Source organism: Vicugna pacos, chromosome 5, assembly GCF_048564905.1.
Source record: "Vicugna pacos chromosome 5, VicPac4, whole genome shotgun sequence".
NCBI lineage: Eukaryota > Metazoa > Chordata > Mammalia > Artiodactyla > Camelidae > Vicugna > Vicugna pacos.
In genome coordinates this window covers 43,395,024-43,412,478 of record NC_132991.1, presented here as the reverse complement: position 1 = coordinate 43,412,478, position 17,455 = coordinate 43,395,024, and the positions used below count along the sequence as shown (strand labels likewise).

General features: G+C 41.8%; 1 protein-coding gene across 9 annotated transcripts in view; it reads right to left on the bottom strand.

Moving 5' to 3' along the window:
* MYO3B (myosin IIIB) overlaps positions 1–17,455 on the bottom strand; it is a 427,394-nt gene that overhangs the window by 306,192 nt on the left and 103,747 nt on the right. For 7 of the 9 annotated variants that reach the window (XR_012072650.1, XM_072961115.1, XM_072961116.1 and 4 more), the window contains one exon: positions 1,213–1,358. Coding sequence is in view for 8 of the 9 variants with exons in the window: in XM_072961115.1 (XP_072817216.1) it covers positions 1,213–1,358 (146 nt within the window). In the remaining variant the exon portion in view is untranslated. Of the gene's footprint in view, positions 1–1,208; positions 1,359–11,878; positions 11,903–17,455 lie in introns of those variants that run through there. The other 2 variants (XM_072961120.1, XM_072961121.1) reach the window with 2 other exon arrangements.

The window sequence follows — 17,455 nt, the reverse complement described above, 5'->3', positions numbered from 1 at the left end:
GTTGCTCTAGTATATAAAGAGTAAACCATTTGTAAAAAAAATCAGAGCACACACACAAATCATCCCAAACACCATTTCTCATTTTCCAGCATATGATTGTATACAATACTGTTTTGGGGTCCTGTATTCTTACATTGTTTTGAACATTCACCAGACTATTAATGTGAAAAGCCCAGAGCTTTGTCTGTCCTTCTAATCACTATGACCTGTTTTTGTTCTCTGGAAATGGCCAAAAGACCAACTCTGACGGGTGGGAATCATTTTTGGAATAATGGTGGGTGGTGGTTCACATCTGCATTAGGTACAAAACGATAACATTGTGATGATGAATGGCACAGAGTCTCATCTACATATAAATAGACCTAATCAGAAATGCAAATTGCAATCAGGAGAAATTTTTAAAGGCTGTGATAGCTGTGTGATTGTGCAGATAAGGAAAGGTTAACACTTATATTGTTAAATGGCTCCAAACCAGCCCAGAGGCTTCCTTTGAAAGAGAAATGTGGAAAGTACAAAGCTCTCAACCTGCAACCTGCCGGGATGGAGCTCCCCGATGGCTTCATTTCCCATAACTGGAGCCTTGAGTTGGCCAAACATCAGCCCTATTCTGATGAAAGACAAACAACCAAACCTCTTGTACAAACCCATAATGAATACAGACAATAGAAAATATACTGATATTTAAATACCCTTCAAACAGACCTCTTTCAGCACATTTTCCCATTGAGATGGAAATTAAGGGATGGAGAGAAAATCAGGGCTGATGTAACATTTATCTGATTTTTTTTTTAGTGCTGTACACATTTTTATCCCTAAATTTTCCAAAATACTGGAGAAAGATTCAAACTGGAAAAAAATGACCAGACATGATTACATAATTTTAAAAGAAAACAACAGTATTTAGACAGATTACTTAATCCAATACTGCATTTTTAGTCTTCTCAGGCAAAGCACAAAAAATAAACATCTCAGAAAAACTGGAGCACTGAAAATACACAATTGTTACAACATAGTCTACTTTCTGGAATATGTTATCTTTCAGGAACACATTCTTCCCCACCATCACCCCTCTCCCCCTCCCCCCTAAAAAAATACATTTTACAATCAGGCTTTCTCGCCTTCGGAGAGAAATTGTTTACTAACTATTTATTATCCTTAACAAGGCTCTTTCACAAAGAACTAATGAGCCAAGAGCGCCATCTTGTGTCCTACCTTGGAATCTTAAAGAGCGTTTTCACAGGATGCATGTCAAAGAGGGGAGGGTCTCCATCCCCCAGTTCAATGGCTGTGATCCCCAAGGACCAGACATCACAGCGAGCATCGTAGGAAGAGTCATACTGCTGCTCACAAGCAATGACCTATCAGACAAAAGCGGGACACAACACATGAACCCCACTGACAACTCAGATGTCCTAAAAGGCCCTTGGCCAATTTTAACCCCCTTCTCAGTTCCCTTGGCTACAGTAATATTGAATTTCAGTAATAAGATGTTTGTTTTCTAGGCCCTATTTCTATGTGACTGATTTATCATCTGATATGATGATTAACTTTTAAAAATGTATCAGTTCGGTTCAATAAACACACATGGAACTCTCTAGGTACCAAGAACCATGCAAGGGAAGGCACGAGGATGAGTACCTCACAGTGCCCTCCCTGACATTCTTTAAGGAAAGGCTTTGTTTGCATCCTTCACCTCATTACCAGCTGCTGAATTCAACAGTGAGGAGCAGTGGTTCTGGAAGATGCTTGTCTCCTGTACAAAGTCCCTAGGAGTGCGGTGATTGAGGAGACAGTTGTTGGAAGATTGATGTGGTTAACTCAAAACAGGAACCACTCCCTCCCATTCCCTTTTTCCAAGGAAATCTGCCCCGTCCTCAAATCCCAACAATTGGTATGTGTTTCAGCAGCAGTGCCACTTAAGTTATTAGCCTGACTAGGTGCAAGAGCAGGAGAACCAGAAAGTAACCCTGGGCCTGGTGTTGGTTTGGAAAGTATGGAACCTTGTGGGGAAATCTTTTTCTATCAGCTTTTTGAATCAGACAGGAAGAGACCCTCCACTTGGACTCTGGAGGGTATCACAAAGGGGTTGGGAGAAGGCAGATGTGGGCCAAAGGATGCCAGTTTGACCTGAAATCTGCCTCCCTGACCAAGGATGATCCATGGCTAAGAGCCAGTGGGAAGTTTTTAGAGTCTGATAATGTATTGGTCCAAAAAGCCTATGAGGTAGACAAACAGCATCACTGGAGACCACATCAGGGCCAAAGTGATGAGCCTGCCCGCCCTCTTAGGCCATCAGAAGGTCTTTGACTTTGACTCTAAGTTGGGCCAACTGGCTATGGGGAGTGGAGTGGAGTGACAGATCTGGCTCACATGTTAGGATCACTCTGGCTACTGTGCTGAGGATGTATTAACACGGAACATGAGTAGAAGCAGCCAAACCAGTTAAAATGCTACCGCAGGAATCCAAACTAGACAGGGTGAGAAATAATCAGATTCTGATTATATAATTTTGAAGGAGAGCCAACTGGATTTGCTGAAAGGGGCAAGGGGAGTTGAAGACGAGTCCAGAGTTTTTGACCTGGGCAATTTCAGCATGCAATTGGTATGGAATAAGGTGGGGAAGACGGCAGAGAGACAGGTTTGGGGTGAGCAGCAGGAGCTCCATTTGGGACATACTAAGTCTAAGATGACTGTGAGACTTTCAAGTAGAGAAGTTAATTTCAGCTGGGTGAGACTCGTATCCGACATCTGACCTAGAGAATAAACATGTGTTGCTTGAAGCCACTAAATGTGTGATATTATTATGTCAGTGACTGAAAACTAATACACCTCTCTCTGCTAGACCCAGTTAACTGGTCTTGCAATGTCAGAAGAATATGCCTGCCATCTTTCCCGAGATCTGCTGCCCTAGCTCCCGTAATGCCCTCTACCCTTCTCCTCTGGTTTCTGAACTAAAGAATGTTTTTTGATGTCCCTGCATCCTTGGCCTGATTCCGGCCCCATCCTCTGAATAAAATATCCTGCCATAGACTATCCTGTCACACTTTTAACACGTTATTTTCAAATGTGCATTCAAACTAAAGTTCAAATAATTCCAATTTCGGAAGCAGAGGCCATTCCATTGCCCCCGAAGACCTCACTTTAAACACCTCAATCAGGTGAGAAACTACTCTATTTTAAAAGATCTCCAGAGAAGGCTATTCAACACCTTCCCTTTCAGAAATGACATTTCCAAACGTGTGAGACAAACATAATTTTACCAATCAATCAGCAAAGAGTTCACCATTCTCATACATTCCTGTGAGGGAAAGAGAAATGACTCTATTCTCCCCCAACAAGAGCTATGGCACATTGACATTTCAAGTGAACCTATAATAAATTAAATGGCAAATCATGACAACTATAAATGTCCTAAGACAATGTGTACCAGCATATCCAATAAAGGACATGGGTTCCCAAAGCTTGGGATGTTAGCAGGAGACCAATTCAGGCTAAGCAAGACAACGGAAAGTGTCTAGTGCCCAGAGTTCACAACTTCCAAGAAGAAATTCAAATCGACTTCTAGCCATCTTGGATGAGATTCAGAAGGCAATTCCAAGAACCTATCCAAATGTGGGACTGGAGGTATCCTAACATTTCTCAACTGTTGTCATAAAATATTCAAAACATTTATCTAGCTTCCACCTCTCTTTATAGACAGACACTATCTTCAGCCCAGTCTGATTAATAGAAGAGCATCCTTTGGCCAAATTCTCTTCTCAAAACTCAGCTTGTAATGTGACAAAGAAATTCTTTAAGCTTAGCCCTTCTCCAGTAAAATAACTCACAAATAATTCTTGAGTACCCATGAGCCAGGCAGGGTACTAGGCACTTGGAAGAAAAAGCCAAATGCTATTATCAGCTTCTGTAGGTGGGGAAATTGAGGTTTCAAACAGTTAAATAGCTTCCCCAGCGCCCATACCTAGTCATGGTCAGGGCCAGAACTTGAACCCAGGCAGAGGAGACAAGTAAACAAATCATCACAACATGGTAAGTATTCTAAATAATAAAGGTTATATTCAAGAGACAGTTGAACTGTCAGCCTCTGTACTCATATTTTGACTAAACTAACCACATTTTTGAGATTTTTGTCACCTAATCTCCATCTTCTCAGAGAGAGTCTGTCTTTCAGTCTCTCTTTACTGGGTTACGCGTGTGATGGGATTTAAAGAAGTATCTAAGAGGTTGCATCCCAACTGAGAGTCAACAAATCCTGAAATCAGATTCCCTATCAATCTAAGTCTGCAACTCGTTCTCTAGGAGAAAAAGTAATTTCATTCTCCTTAGCTCAGCATTCTCCTTGTCTCTAGGTAAAATAAAGCTGAGTTAAGAATGTTTAGATGGTCAACTGGTCTTGTCTGCAGGAGAAGGTGACCTCTCAACAACTCGGTATCAGTTATCACAATGCTCCATTAAAAGAGGAAGGGTGGTAGTGGCAAATAAGTGGAATGCCCTGGGGTCAGGTTTCCCAGGTGCCGTTAAGTCATATCAAAGGGGTGGAGAGAGTTGAGACTGAGACTGAGATAGCACTGACACAGGCACTGGACCCCAAACACTGCCTCCTCTCCCATCACTCCACCTCACCTCTACTGTCCCAAGGAGGAAACATGCCCAAGGCACATGTATCCTCTCTTTACCTCGAGTCGTTGCTTTAATCATAAGAGTACAAATGATGCTGGTGGCAGTGGAATGGGGAGGATAGAACAGGTATTGAGGGAGAGTTCAAGGGAAGACTTGCAGGACTTGAAGAGGGAGGCAAGGGAAGAGACACACCAAGGGAGACTAACATTATGATCCTGGGTGACTAGGAGAACAATGGTGCCATTTAGAAGACAGGGAAGTCAGGAAGAAGTCAGTTTGGTAGGCAGTATAACAAGTTTAAACTGGGTCTAGATGACCTGTTTCTTTCAGATAGACAGTCACTACCTGATAACTTCATAGCTGCCTATACCGAAAAGAAAATCCCTGTTGTTTTTCGATTACAGGAGGGTTATGATCATAGCTACTAATTCATTGCAACCTTTATTACCGATCATCAGACATCATGCAAAATATCTAAATGCATGAAAAACTTCAGATAAAAGAATCTCTTCAGGATTATAAAACTGTAATATACAGGACTACAAGGATTTTAAAACATTGGATTTCATAAAGATAAAAATGCTTCATTCTATAACTGAATCACCCTCTAAATAAAAGTATCAAAAAATCTGAAAAAAATTGGGTCTAAGCTCTACCCCTAATGAAGTATAAAAAAACTGATTGTGCTCTTGGGACCTCACTTCTTTTTCTTCACATGTAGAGGCAATAAGAAAAACAAAATTCCATCAGGATTAGAAGCAGAATATGCCAAAGGATAAAAATACATTGATGTGTTTTCAGTGACTATATGGAGTTCTACATTACAGTAAATACATCTTACATTTCAGAACTCTATGGATTTTAATCTCCCTATTGTTGGTTGCCAACACAACTAGTCAATATTTGTAGTTTTAATACATAGTTATAAGTACTAGAAGCAGACGCCAAGTTGTATATTCATGGACTTAAACAAATTGGTGTACTTACCTTAACCCAGTGTTGTGAATAGAAGACCTGCTAAGGAATGTCAATTTTACAAAGTACGAATTCTCCAAAGTCCATTTTAAAGTCCCACAGCATGTTGAGGTTCATACAAAGAGGACAGACCTTCTAGAATGTTCCATGAGATGTGTATATAGACTGTTACAAAATATTTACTGCACCTGGCAAAGGCTAAGATCATAGCACCAAACTAATCAAAAGAGAGACAGAGTCCTAGTGCAGTATTTGCCAGTGGCCTATTGGCTCCAAGATTAAAATACCATCTCGGTGAGTCTCAATGAGTTTCAAGATGTATAAATCCCTATAGACTTCTGCATAGTCACCTTTAACAATCTTCAACTCTTTGGCATGACATCCATTAGTGTTTATACTGTTTCTGAGTTTTAATGAGTAGTTTTATCCACTTGGTGTTAAACTATCATAAACCTCACCATTTCTTCTATGTTTTAAAGGGGCCCCAGTCTCATGATCTCATCAAAGTGATTGATCCCTGAAGTAAACCGAAGTAACTCAGGGTGAGGATTACATCTTATCTTTCTTCCTTCTCCATCCATATCAATTTGTGGCATTCATCAGAGAAGCTGTGTTAAAAACTCTTTGGATTGGAATCAGAGAGTCTGAACTCCAGTAGTTACCAGTTGGGTCCCTCTGAGCAAGTCCCCTGAGGCTTCTTTAGTCATAAGGACCTCACTTTCTAGATCGATAAAATGGCAAAGCAGGAATGAATAATCTCTACCATCCCGTCCAGCTCCAGTACTCTATGACTACATGAATTCCAAATAAGTGATTTTGGGGGTGACATTTCAAATTAAGAGGCTAACCCCCCCCCCATGTAAATTAGCTAGCAAACAGTAGATTATTCTGGCAGTAGATTATTCTGGATGGCTGGAATCTTGAGGGGATATTATTGGCAATATTTTGTTGAAGGTCTTAAGGTCTATGAGAAGATGCTGGTTGCTGCGATAATGCCTCCGTTAAGGGAGATCAGCTTCAGTGACAGAGCAATTGTTTGGACGCTGGCTAATGGAGCATGTCCAGATTCCTACCTTGAAATGCAAACTTATGGCTTTTCTGATACACTTAGACTACACTGCTGCTTATTTTAAGAAGAGGAAGGACACTAATGCTCAGATTACTAGCAATATCTGTGCACTAGCAGCCTCAGTGCTCAATGCCAATAGCTATTTTACCCAGAGGTGGGCTTGAGCCTCCCAAATGGCGGTCATTACCACCTTGGCTGCCAAAAAATTTCTGAAGGAGACTGAGGACAAGAAACACATTTTCGCTATAGTTTAGCTCTACTGGTCTCTGTTGCAAAGGCCAGCAGTCATCTTTCTTTGTTAGGGCAGAAATCATTAAGCCTTCTTCAAGCTAAGGAGTTCCAAAGCTCCAGACTCTAAATCCTCCCCAGTCACTCCCTCCTGCCCCACAGAGGAAGCACCTCCTTCCCTCCCCTAAAGGAGTTTATAGGGTGAAACTGCACCCACAACTTGATACTATAACTTCTTTATCATCCACCCTTGGGCATGGTCAGCTGAGTCCCACTGAGGAACCATAAGCCAGAGAAAAATAACTGTCAGTAGCTCTTAGATTGTGAAAAGATTTGCACCTCTGGCTGGTGCAAGAAAATCCCAGAGCCAGGCATCGTCATTTGGGTTTTGCCACCTACTCCCTGGATAACTTTAGCAAATTATTTAATCTCCCTGCATCTCTTCTTCCCATGCAAACTGAGCAGCACTGTCCTAGTGGGCTTTTATCTGAAGGACTACTTATGAGATGCTAGTTACTCAGCTTTTCCTAAAGCACCAAAATGTGAGTAGTAGATATCATTGGGTTATGATGTACAAGTAATATCTATTTCATTTACTTGCTACTTTAAACCTTTTTCTAAAATGTCTACAGGGAGCATGAATTATTTCTATAACAAAACAAAGCAAATTTTGTCTATTTTTTTTTGTCTTGAAAACTAAGTATTAGAAAGTTTGCCTTAAACTTCAAGGGTGTGTTTCCCTCCTCAGAGGTATTTATTGCCTCTGGAGATTCTTTACCAACAAGTTGGCAGATTAAAGGTGGTGTCTTGGTTGTAAAACTAGGGCCCCATGAATTTAAAAAGAATGAAAGAAATTCTCTTCTCAACTATATCCCCTTTTATTGTAAGCACAAGGCTGGGGTAATACTTTCATTTTCTCAGGCCACCATGATGCCATGAAACGTCCATGACTACAGCTTCATCTCAGTCCAGAACAAGAGTAGAGCTTACTGATAAAGTTCCCAAGATAAGGGTGAGATCCACCCTCTATCTCTTGCAGAAAGACTTGGGCTATAAGAACTGGATAGAACAGTCTCCCCTTAACCCAAGGTCTTCATTATCTCAAAAAAGAACACCTGCATTACACTGGATGTAAAGGGGATAAAAAAAATAGTCAACAGATGAGCTCCTGCATTCAGAAAATCTATTCTCCAGCCTATTTAACTTAAACCATTTATCTAATGATATATCAGAGAACTGTTGCGCTGAAGTCTCTTTCAATAATGTGATTTTAACTAATACTTTCAAGCAAACAATATCATAGTACCACCAACTACCATAGGGAAAAATATGTTTCACTCTTCTAAAAAATGATTTACCAAACTTAAAAATCAATAGCCAGACTGTTTCAGTTTTCCACTAATATTTTTAAATGTCATTAAAAATGCAATTAGGTTTGCTTTATATGTTCTGATTTCTCATCTTACTAGAATTGATCGTGTGATCTAAAATTATAGCCAAAGGCCAAGATAAAAATTTCATTCAAGTACACAGGCAAAATGCTGTTATCTCAAGAGTTAAATTCAACTTAAGAAGAGGCAATGCAAGTAGACCTAAAGCTATTAATCCTTGGCTGAACTTGAGCCCAAAAATGCAGTCAACAGACTGGCAAATAAGATGGACTCAGATGTAGGAAGGCAAATGGATTCTTAATTTTGCTTATGCAATTCACACAGCATAATTATTAATGTTATTGATCATAATGATTTCCAAAATAGAATTTCCCTAAAATTGTAAACTGCAGTTATAAATAGCCCAGTGACAAATATTACTCATCAATTTTACATACAAACATCTTAAAGTGTTACAAGCTGAGATACTGAATAAACATATGAAGTCTATATTTTGCATGCTGAGAATTGCCAGAAATAGTTTAAATTACTCTGTTCTTACAAAATTCAGAAAGGTCTCTAATTAAAATACAATGTTCTACAAGTCTTTTCTCAGTATTGTAACACTCAGCTTCTGTCTTTAGAAAAATAAAATAAAGTTTAAATTAAAAACACACAAAGCACACTTAGACAACACCAACTTCCAGCCATGGCTAGCAGAGGGCAGAGGGGGCTGGTTCCAGGTTTGTGGCTCACACAACACTGATGTTTGCACTTAAATTCCCCAAAGCCCTGGAAACATTTCACTTACACTTAATTATGTGGTAAGCCCTCTCTCAAACTCAGGACCAATATCACAGAACTCCCTTGTGAAAGGTAAATCAGTAACTCTAAATTTTTGTATGTGTCCTTAGTACTCAGAGGCTCTGAAGGAGCACACTTGCTTTGAGACCCAGAATAATCCCACCATGCTCCCCTACTCCAGCTGCTTCCCTACACCAGAGATGGATGCTGGAAGGCATTTTGAGATTCATTAATCCAAACCCCTTATTTCACAGAGGAGGAAACTGAGGTCCTGGGGGAGAGTTGACTTGTTCAGAGTCACCCAGCTGGTCTGCAGCCAAACCAGGAGCAAACTCCACAGTTTCCCCACGAGTGAGGCATCTCCTGGGAATCCTTAGAATATAGAGAATGCTAGGCCATTGCCAAAGAGATTTCCTGTTCCAGAAGCCACAGCCACAATAACTTTCACACTCCGAGCATGTAAGCACACCCTCCATTTAAGCAGGTGGAGTCCCTGCTGCCTCTCCCTTCCCCTGTCCCCTCAACTCCCTTCCTTGCTGCCCCTTTCCTTGGCCGGCTAGTGCTCCACCAATTCCACCCAAGTACGGTTAAGGAAAGAATGAACTGGAGTTCTACAATTCAGTTCACTTTACAGATTGTTAGGTCAGAAGAAGAAACAAATTCAGAAAGGTTAAGAAACTATCCTAAAGTCACACAGCTAGCAGTTAACAGACTTGAAGCATAAGCCACAGTAAGAAACTAATGGGGATAGAGGGAGTTTTTCTTCCCCACAATACATCTGAAAAATAGGAAAGGAAACAAATCAAACCAAATATCTGAATATTCTCCCATGGGCATCCCCTTTATCTGTAAGGAGTCTCTGGATCCTGTCCTCTCCCAGGCGGACGTCACCATGCAAACCAGGACGCCCTTGGGAATGTCATACATTCCTACCAAAGAGTGATTTCCTGTAATTTTCTCAAACTGAGGAAGGTGTGGGAAAACCTGGGACATAATAGAGCACCATATATACTAGTCTGCCCCCCCCACCTGCTCCTGCTTCACCCCCACCCCAAAGCCCCTCTGGGTCCCATTCCTAATGCCGCCTGCCCGCCTCTCTGCTTTCTTCTGACAGCTTAGGGACCATTGTGCAGAGGAGCTAATGTAGCATTTGGCCTAGCAGTGAATGAATTCCCCTTCCCTTTCATGGCACTGAGCCTCTGTGCCCTGGGCAGAGCAGCAGAGGCAGTGACTAGAGGGTAACCACCAGGTAATGTGGGACTCAGAGCTTAGGAAGAGCATTTATTCAGCAATCACTTCTGCCCCTGAGGGAACAGCATCAATTATTCTTTGGTAGATGAAGAAGGGGAAACAGCAGGGGCCGTGATCCTTCTCACCTCCCCAAAGAGGGGTGGGAGGACAGCCTAGAAAGTTCCAAATGCCCACAGAGGCTATTATTAGTTTAACATGTACTGCTTAGCACTGAGCAGAAATAGGGGAGGAGGGTAGCGGGGATGTGAGGCTTCTGCACATCTGGGAGCTGCAGCCCTCAGATGGGGTTCTATATTTAGACCAGCCAAAAGGAGAGTAACATGTCACCAGCACCTCCAGGGCCAGCCCTCCACCTCCACAGTGACAGATGACATATGACTCAACTTCCCTGCAGAGCTCCAGCTGAAAGGGGAGCTACTGATGAAGCCGGGGGTGAAAGCAGGGGCTGTACCAGTCAGTCTTGCCCTTGCCCTGAGCCATCACTCACCGGAGCCCTCAAGAGCCTGGGTGGTGCTTCAGGGCCCTTGAAGGTAGAACCACTCTGGAATGCAGGCAGTGACAGCCCCAGAATAAGCAGGGAGGAGTCCATGCTTCCTTAGAAGGTAACACAGGAATCTGGAGGAAACCAGGGAACACAAATGGCTACAGAATCTCAGGGATGAATCTCTTGGGGGAAGACACACACGTCTTTTGGCCAAGGATCCAAGGTTCTAAACCCCTCACTTGAATCTCCTGAGCAACCAAAGCCTGCATTCCTCACACTGAAGGGATCGGCAAACAGGTCCCAAGAATCTCCGGCCTTTTAAAACAGAGTCAGGTAAAATTGGACCCTAAACGTTTCACCATAGCCATCACTTCACTCTCACTGAGAGCCTGGAGAGATCCTGCCTTCATTCTCCAAGGAAGACAAGAGGCATGGAATCTGAGAGCTGGAAGAGGCCTTTCCCTCTGGAAACTGTAAATATTCTCTGAAACACAGAAGGGGCCCTGGAGGCAGAGACTACCCAGGCCAATCTCTTCTTTCATTTGAGAGCAGGTTAGAGAGGGTGGGGCTCAGGCAACAAGTGTCACCATTTTTTGAAGCACTTACCATGCTGGATCCTACGTCAAACACTTTCAGTACATCATTTCATCCTGCCCTTTGAAGCTGTTTTTTTCCCTTCTCATTTTATCTCTTTTAACTTTTCCCATCTTACTAATCAGAGATACTCAGTAACTTGTCTGAGGACCATGGTTAAGTGGGTAAGCAGGTATCTATGATTTGCTGCCAGGTCTTCTGACTCTAAAATTTGTACACATCTTTTCCACTAAAATGAAGCCATACTGAAATAATTGAATCTTTTTTTAAAAAATAAGTGGCAGAGTTATAATTAAAGTCCAAGTCTCCTAAATTCTATTCTAAAGAACTTTGTTATTTTATTTTTCCAGATCCTTCCCTTGGGCATTAATTACATTGGATTCTAGAGTCATGCTGAAATATTCCATTTCCTCAACATATTAGTAATATAATTCTTATCTAAAATAATTTTGAAACTGAAAAAATAAAAGATTTTCATCTTACCTGGTACACTGGTGGTCACAATTAGACAGTCTGTTCTAGTAAAGTGGTTAGGAGGGAGGATTTTGGAGCTAAATACCTGGGTTCAAATCCTGGTGGGTATCACCTAAAAAACTGTCCAAGAACAAGAACAGTATTTTCTGTGATTTATTTACTTTCTCTAAAACACTGGACTAGTAATAGCAGTGACTTTACGGGGTTGTTGTGAGGATTATAAATGAATTAATTCATACAAAGCACTTAGTGCTGGAATATAGTAAGCACTCAACAAATGCTGTTAACTCTTATTCGGGTACCAAATCCATTAGCTAGAGCTTAGGGAACAAAATGGCAATAATGACAATAAAAATTTCAGCTCTGTAGTGTTTTACGGCTTTCTCAGCCCTGCAACACAAAATATCTCATTTGTCATCTCTAGTCCTGGCAGTGCCAAAGGAAATAGCATTATCGTATCATTTAGCTAGGAACGGCATAATTAATGATGGTAAGAATGGTTGCAAAAAGCCTGCGATATTTCCACACTGGTGTAAGCTGGTTGTTATGGCAACCATCCCCCTGTCAACGTTCCTCTGCTACGCAGAGACAGACCCATTTTTGGAGCCGTCACAGCACATCTGTTTCTCTGCTCAGCTGATTAGCTCTTGTTTGCAACAATTAGCAGATGGAAGTAAAAACAACAAAAAAATTTTCTAAAAAGAACCAAATGTTAATTTTAGCCACAAGTCTGCTTTCTAACACAGAAACAGACCTTTGGCTGTTTTAGGAAGATTCCAAGTAAACTGGATCCTTATTATACAGGCTTCTGTCATTGGGAGGATGGTTAAGTGTAGTCCACCTATAAATTACAGATGATAGGTCCTTCTTGTATGTGTTTGAAAATGATGTGACTCACACTCCAGTTTCAGAGTGTTCTTCCCCCTCCCTTCTATCTTTACATAGCTTTGTGGTATGAGGTGTCTCAGCACACACTTCCTACACTGAACATCCCATATGAACATACTAAAGCAGAAGAATACAAGGCCGGTGGGCTAGGATACCTGAATTCTGGGGCCCCATCTGCGCTGAACTAGCATGAAGAGTATCCTCTGTCTGCCTTAGTTTCTTCACCTGCAAAATGGGACTTGGATTCTCATGCTCTCTGAAAAGCCAAACAGCTCTGTTACTGACCAGATACATGAATTTGGGCACAGTATCTCCTACACCTCTTTCAGCCTCACTTTCCTCAGTGGTAAAAGGAAGAAAATAATGTCTACCATAGAGAGCTGTTGTGAGAAGGAAATATATTAATGTATTTAAAAAGCACCTACCCCAGTCACTGGTGCATTAGTGGGTCCTCACGAAGTCAAAGCTTCCTTCCCACTGTACACTTGCTTAGCAGGCACACTATTCAAACTGACAATCAGCTGGCTTATGGCACTGGAGCTGGCCCTTGAGACCCCCTGCTTGCCAGACATCACCCCCTGTACTTGCTGGACCATCAGGTGGTCTTGGTGTCCCAGGGAAAAAGCTAGGCACCTCTGGTAACCAAGGAGCACTCAGTGGCTCTTGACAGCAGCCACCCGCCATCTAAAACAGAGGTATCTCAGTATTTTAACAATCAGCATGGTCACACCAGTGCCTATCAACTTGTGTTTAGAGTCTACAAATGTCCTCAATAAATACAGTATTGATAACTTTGGATCCTTTTCTTGGGTTTTAGTCATGTATGCACATTCAGTTTAATTCTTCACTGTGTGTGATGGTGGGAAAGGTAGATTTAGGATCAACTACCCTTGACTCCCTGCCATCACCATAAGTAAACATAAATTAGGGTTATATCCCTTTTGCTGTATACCAGGATATGACCTGGCATGTGTTGGATGCAAACTCCAGCAGAGCAATACCAATACTGACAGCGGACATGAGGTGTATTGGAAGTGCCTGAGTATAGCGGGTCAGAACACTAAGATTCCAGGCACTGTTACCCCTCTACCCACCCAGTGCCCCTGGGCACTTAGCCTGGCAGAGCCTTGGATTCCTTATCTATAAAATCCATGTCATCATGCCTAACTGCATCCTCACAAGTAGGTGTGAGCACTTAAAACAACAGTATTTGTAAAAGTTCTATGCATATGTGGTATACTATTATTAATATTATTTTTTATAAGAAACTGGCTGCCAGGCGACAGTGAAGGAAAAAAGAGGCAATAACATGGGTTATGGGAAGACTGTGTTTTTTAAAAAAAAGTCTAAGATACAAACCAAAGTTACAGGCAAGGAGGGAGACCAGAGACTCAGTATAAACAGAAGGCTGAGGTACGTGACTTGAGCCAGACATCTCAGGAGATAATCAAAAAACACTTGGCCAGAGAGCTGGTAGGACAGCACAAAATTCTCAAGGCCTTGAGGGCCCATTTGGGAAGGCAGCTTGTTACAGTACATCTAGAAGAACACAGGGTACCTTCTAGTATATTCAGAAAGAACTGTGTTTGTCTCCAACACCTAAGGCTGGGAGACAGCACTGTGTGTATGTGTGTGTGTGTGTAAACAGGCAAAGCTGATCTCCCTAAATAAGCTAGGACTTGTAACATGCAGACCAGTAGGTTCCAAAAAACTGACTGATTACCTTGGAAACTTGAATTATTTATTACAAAGGAGGGCTGCTAAGTTTTTGGAGGATTGTTGTAGGTTGAACTGTGTCTTCAAAAAAAAAAAAAAAGGTATGTTAAAGTGCTAACCCCCAGGACCTCAGAATGTGAACTTGCTTGGAAACAGGGTCACCGCAGATGTAATTAATTAAGATGAGGTCATACTGGAGCAGGGTGGGCCCCTAATCCAATATAACTGGTGTCCTTATAAGAAAATGGCCATGTTAAGACAGAGATGCTCAGGGAAAACACAGTGTAACTACAGAGGTAGATGGATACTCAAGATACCCAGCTGCAAGCCAAACAATGCCAAAGATTGCCAGCCAATCACCAAAAGCTAGGAAGAGGCAGGAACTATCCCAGAGGACTTCAAAGGAAGCATGCCCTGCCAACATCTTGATTTTCCAGACCAGAGATAATAAATTTCTGTTGTTTTAAGCCACCCAGTTTGAGCTACTTTATTATGGCAGCCCTAGGAAACTAGCAGAGTGGACATAGCTTTGACCCTAGGACAGGAAGAACCCACTTTAAATTCTTGGCTGGCCAAGAACAGCCCTAAGGGAGTCAAGGGAGCATCTGTTGGAATGTACAGTGGGCACTTTCACTGGTGGTTGCTGGAATGCTGAAGCCACTGCTGCCCCTTAAATACTCACAGGTGACATTGTCATAATGGCCCCCAGGTCTGTCCCTAAAAGAGAAGCCATGTAAGTTACAGTCACAGCCAGGGAAATTTAAGAAGCTGGGTTTTACTGAGCTGATGAATCAATAAGCTCTGGAACCACCTACCTCTGCACTCACAGGAGAAACTTCATTTTCTATTGCTAAAGTCATTTTGCTCAAGGTAATCTGTTAAATACGCAGTTTCTATCCTGAGCATTTTTCTTTCCCTCTTCAAATAATCTTCCCTGAGTCACAGTGTACTACTGACATACTCAGTTGGTAAAAAACTGTACTGACCTTTGAGACGAACCCTTTTATACCAGCCAATATTCCCCCAGTAGCACTGTTTCAAAGTACTATCATACTTAGGGTACCACCTAGAAGTTTTCTTCTCCTACATTGCTGAGTTGATACTGCTTTTATCCAGTATCTTTCAACTTTACTAGTGTACAAATGAGATGGCAAGAGGAAGTAAGTGGAGAGTGTTGCTAACATGATAGTCAATTCATGCTGCAGCTTCGAGCTGCCCTGGTTAACTGTGCATTTAGACTGCTTGTCAACATCTGACTGTGGTCTGGTCACATCCCATTAGCTACCTGGTTTGTAGCAAAGCCTATTTGAATTAAATATTGCAGTTACTTAAGCTGGTGAAATAAAAATGGGAAAATAATAATTTGGCTCAATTTCTCAAAATTAAAATAGGATCATGTATTTTCAAAGTAGAAGCATGGGTTGCCTACAATGGTTTCATTCCACGACATTGGCATTGCATGCACTGTTGTCACATTTGATCTAAACACCACTTATTCACACAAGCAGAAGTGAAAGCATATTAGGATCAATACACTATGCAGACCATCATATGAAGACGATGTTCATTTAAACCTTTGCTGACTATACCCTAAAGGACTCCTCTTGACCCAAAGCCTTGCTCACCGGGGAGAATATAAATGTTCATTGAATTGAGTGGACAAATGGAAGATCTTCCCTGTGGACATTCTTATGGAGGGTTATGGAGCAAAAAGATGCTTCGTTGGAAAGAAGCATTAATTTCTCTATTTGGAAAATAAAAACGTGAGGACTGTGTAGGCCTGAGTCCCAGGAACTGCAGCCTGGGTCCCAAAGTGTATTGGATGCAAGCACACATCCTGAGAGAATCTCTGAGGCATGCAACTGGGCACTTGTCCTGAAAGGCGCTGTCAAGGTCTCCGCGCTGTAGTCTGCCTACTCCCCAATTTATCCACTACAGCAGGCAAGATGCAACACTAGCTTTTCCCTGATAAGAAGGGAACCAGTTCCAGGCAATCTGGGCAATAGAAGCTCACCATGGACCACTAAGCTGCCCCGAATAGAAACACTCCACATATTTGACTCAACCCAGCTGAAACAGAAAAGTCACAAACACCTCATAAGAAATGCACAAAGCCAAGGGCAGGCTTTTCTGATTTGTATTTTGTTTTTTTGTTGTGGATCAGAACGGGAACACCATCTTCTGAGCTATGCTGCTCTAAGTACGAGGGGCCTCAGTTATGCTTTCTTGTAATAATAACTTAATCAAAATCTACAGAGAAATTTGCTAGTACAAGTAGTTGTAAAGCCCTCCTCAAACTACCCTCCAAATTCATCTTCTCCTTCAGCTTTTTTTTTAAACAATGTATCATTTATCCAACGGATACTTACTGAGCACCTACTTTGTATTAAGCACTATGCTAAGAGCTCGGTGTCCCAAATCCCTGCTAGGGTCTGTAGTCCTGTTGGGAGACCTGCTAGACCACAATTACAATACAACGGTTGTGGTTTGCTAGTGGAGGGTGTAAAGACTGTAGTGGAAATTTAGGGAAAAGAGCCTCAGGGTTGGCCAAGGATCAGGGAAGGCTTCCTGGGGGAGTTGCACTTGAGCTGAGACTTGAAGATTGAGGAATAATGCTCCAAAGTTCCCAGGGCCACTCCAGATAATGTAACAATAAACAGAAGGGTTTAAAGGAATGATACATAAGGATGGGTTTGGAGAATTATCTGTTGTTCACTATTGCTGAGGCATTAAAAACAAGTAATTTAGGGAAAAGTAACCTGAGTAGAGGCTGGAATATGAAGGGCTTTGTTCTCCATCCAAAGGAGTCTTGACTTTGCCCTATAGTGTCTCCCATGAGGTTCAGGGTTCATGAGATTCCTGTGACCATTTTTATGTTTCTGTTTCAATGATAATTTTATTAATAATAAAATGGGAGAAGCTGTGGTAAAAACACCTTCCAGATAATCTGTATGACCATTTGCCACATAATTTTGGTGCCCA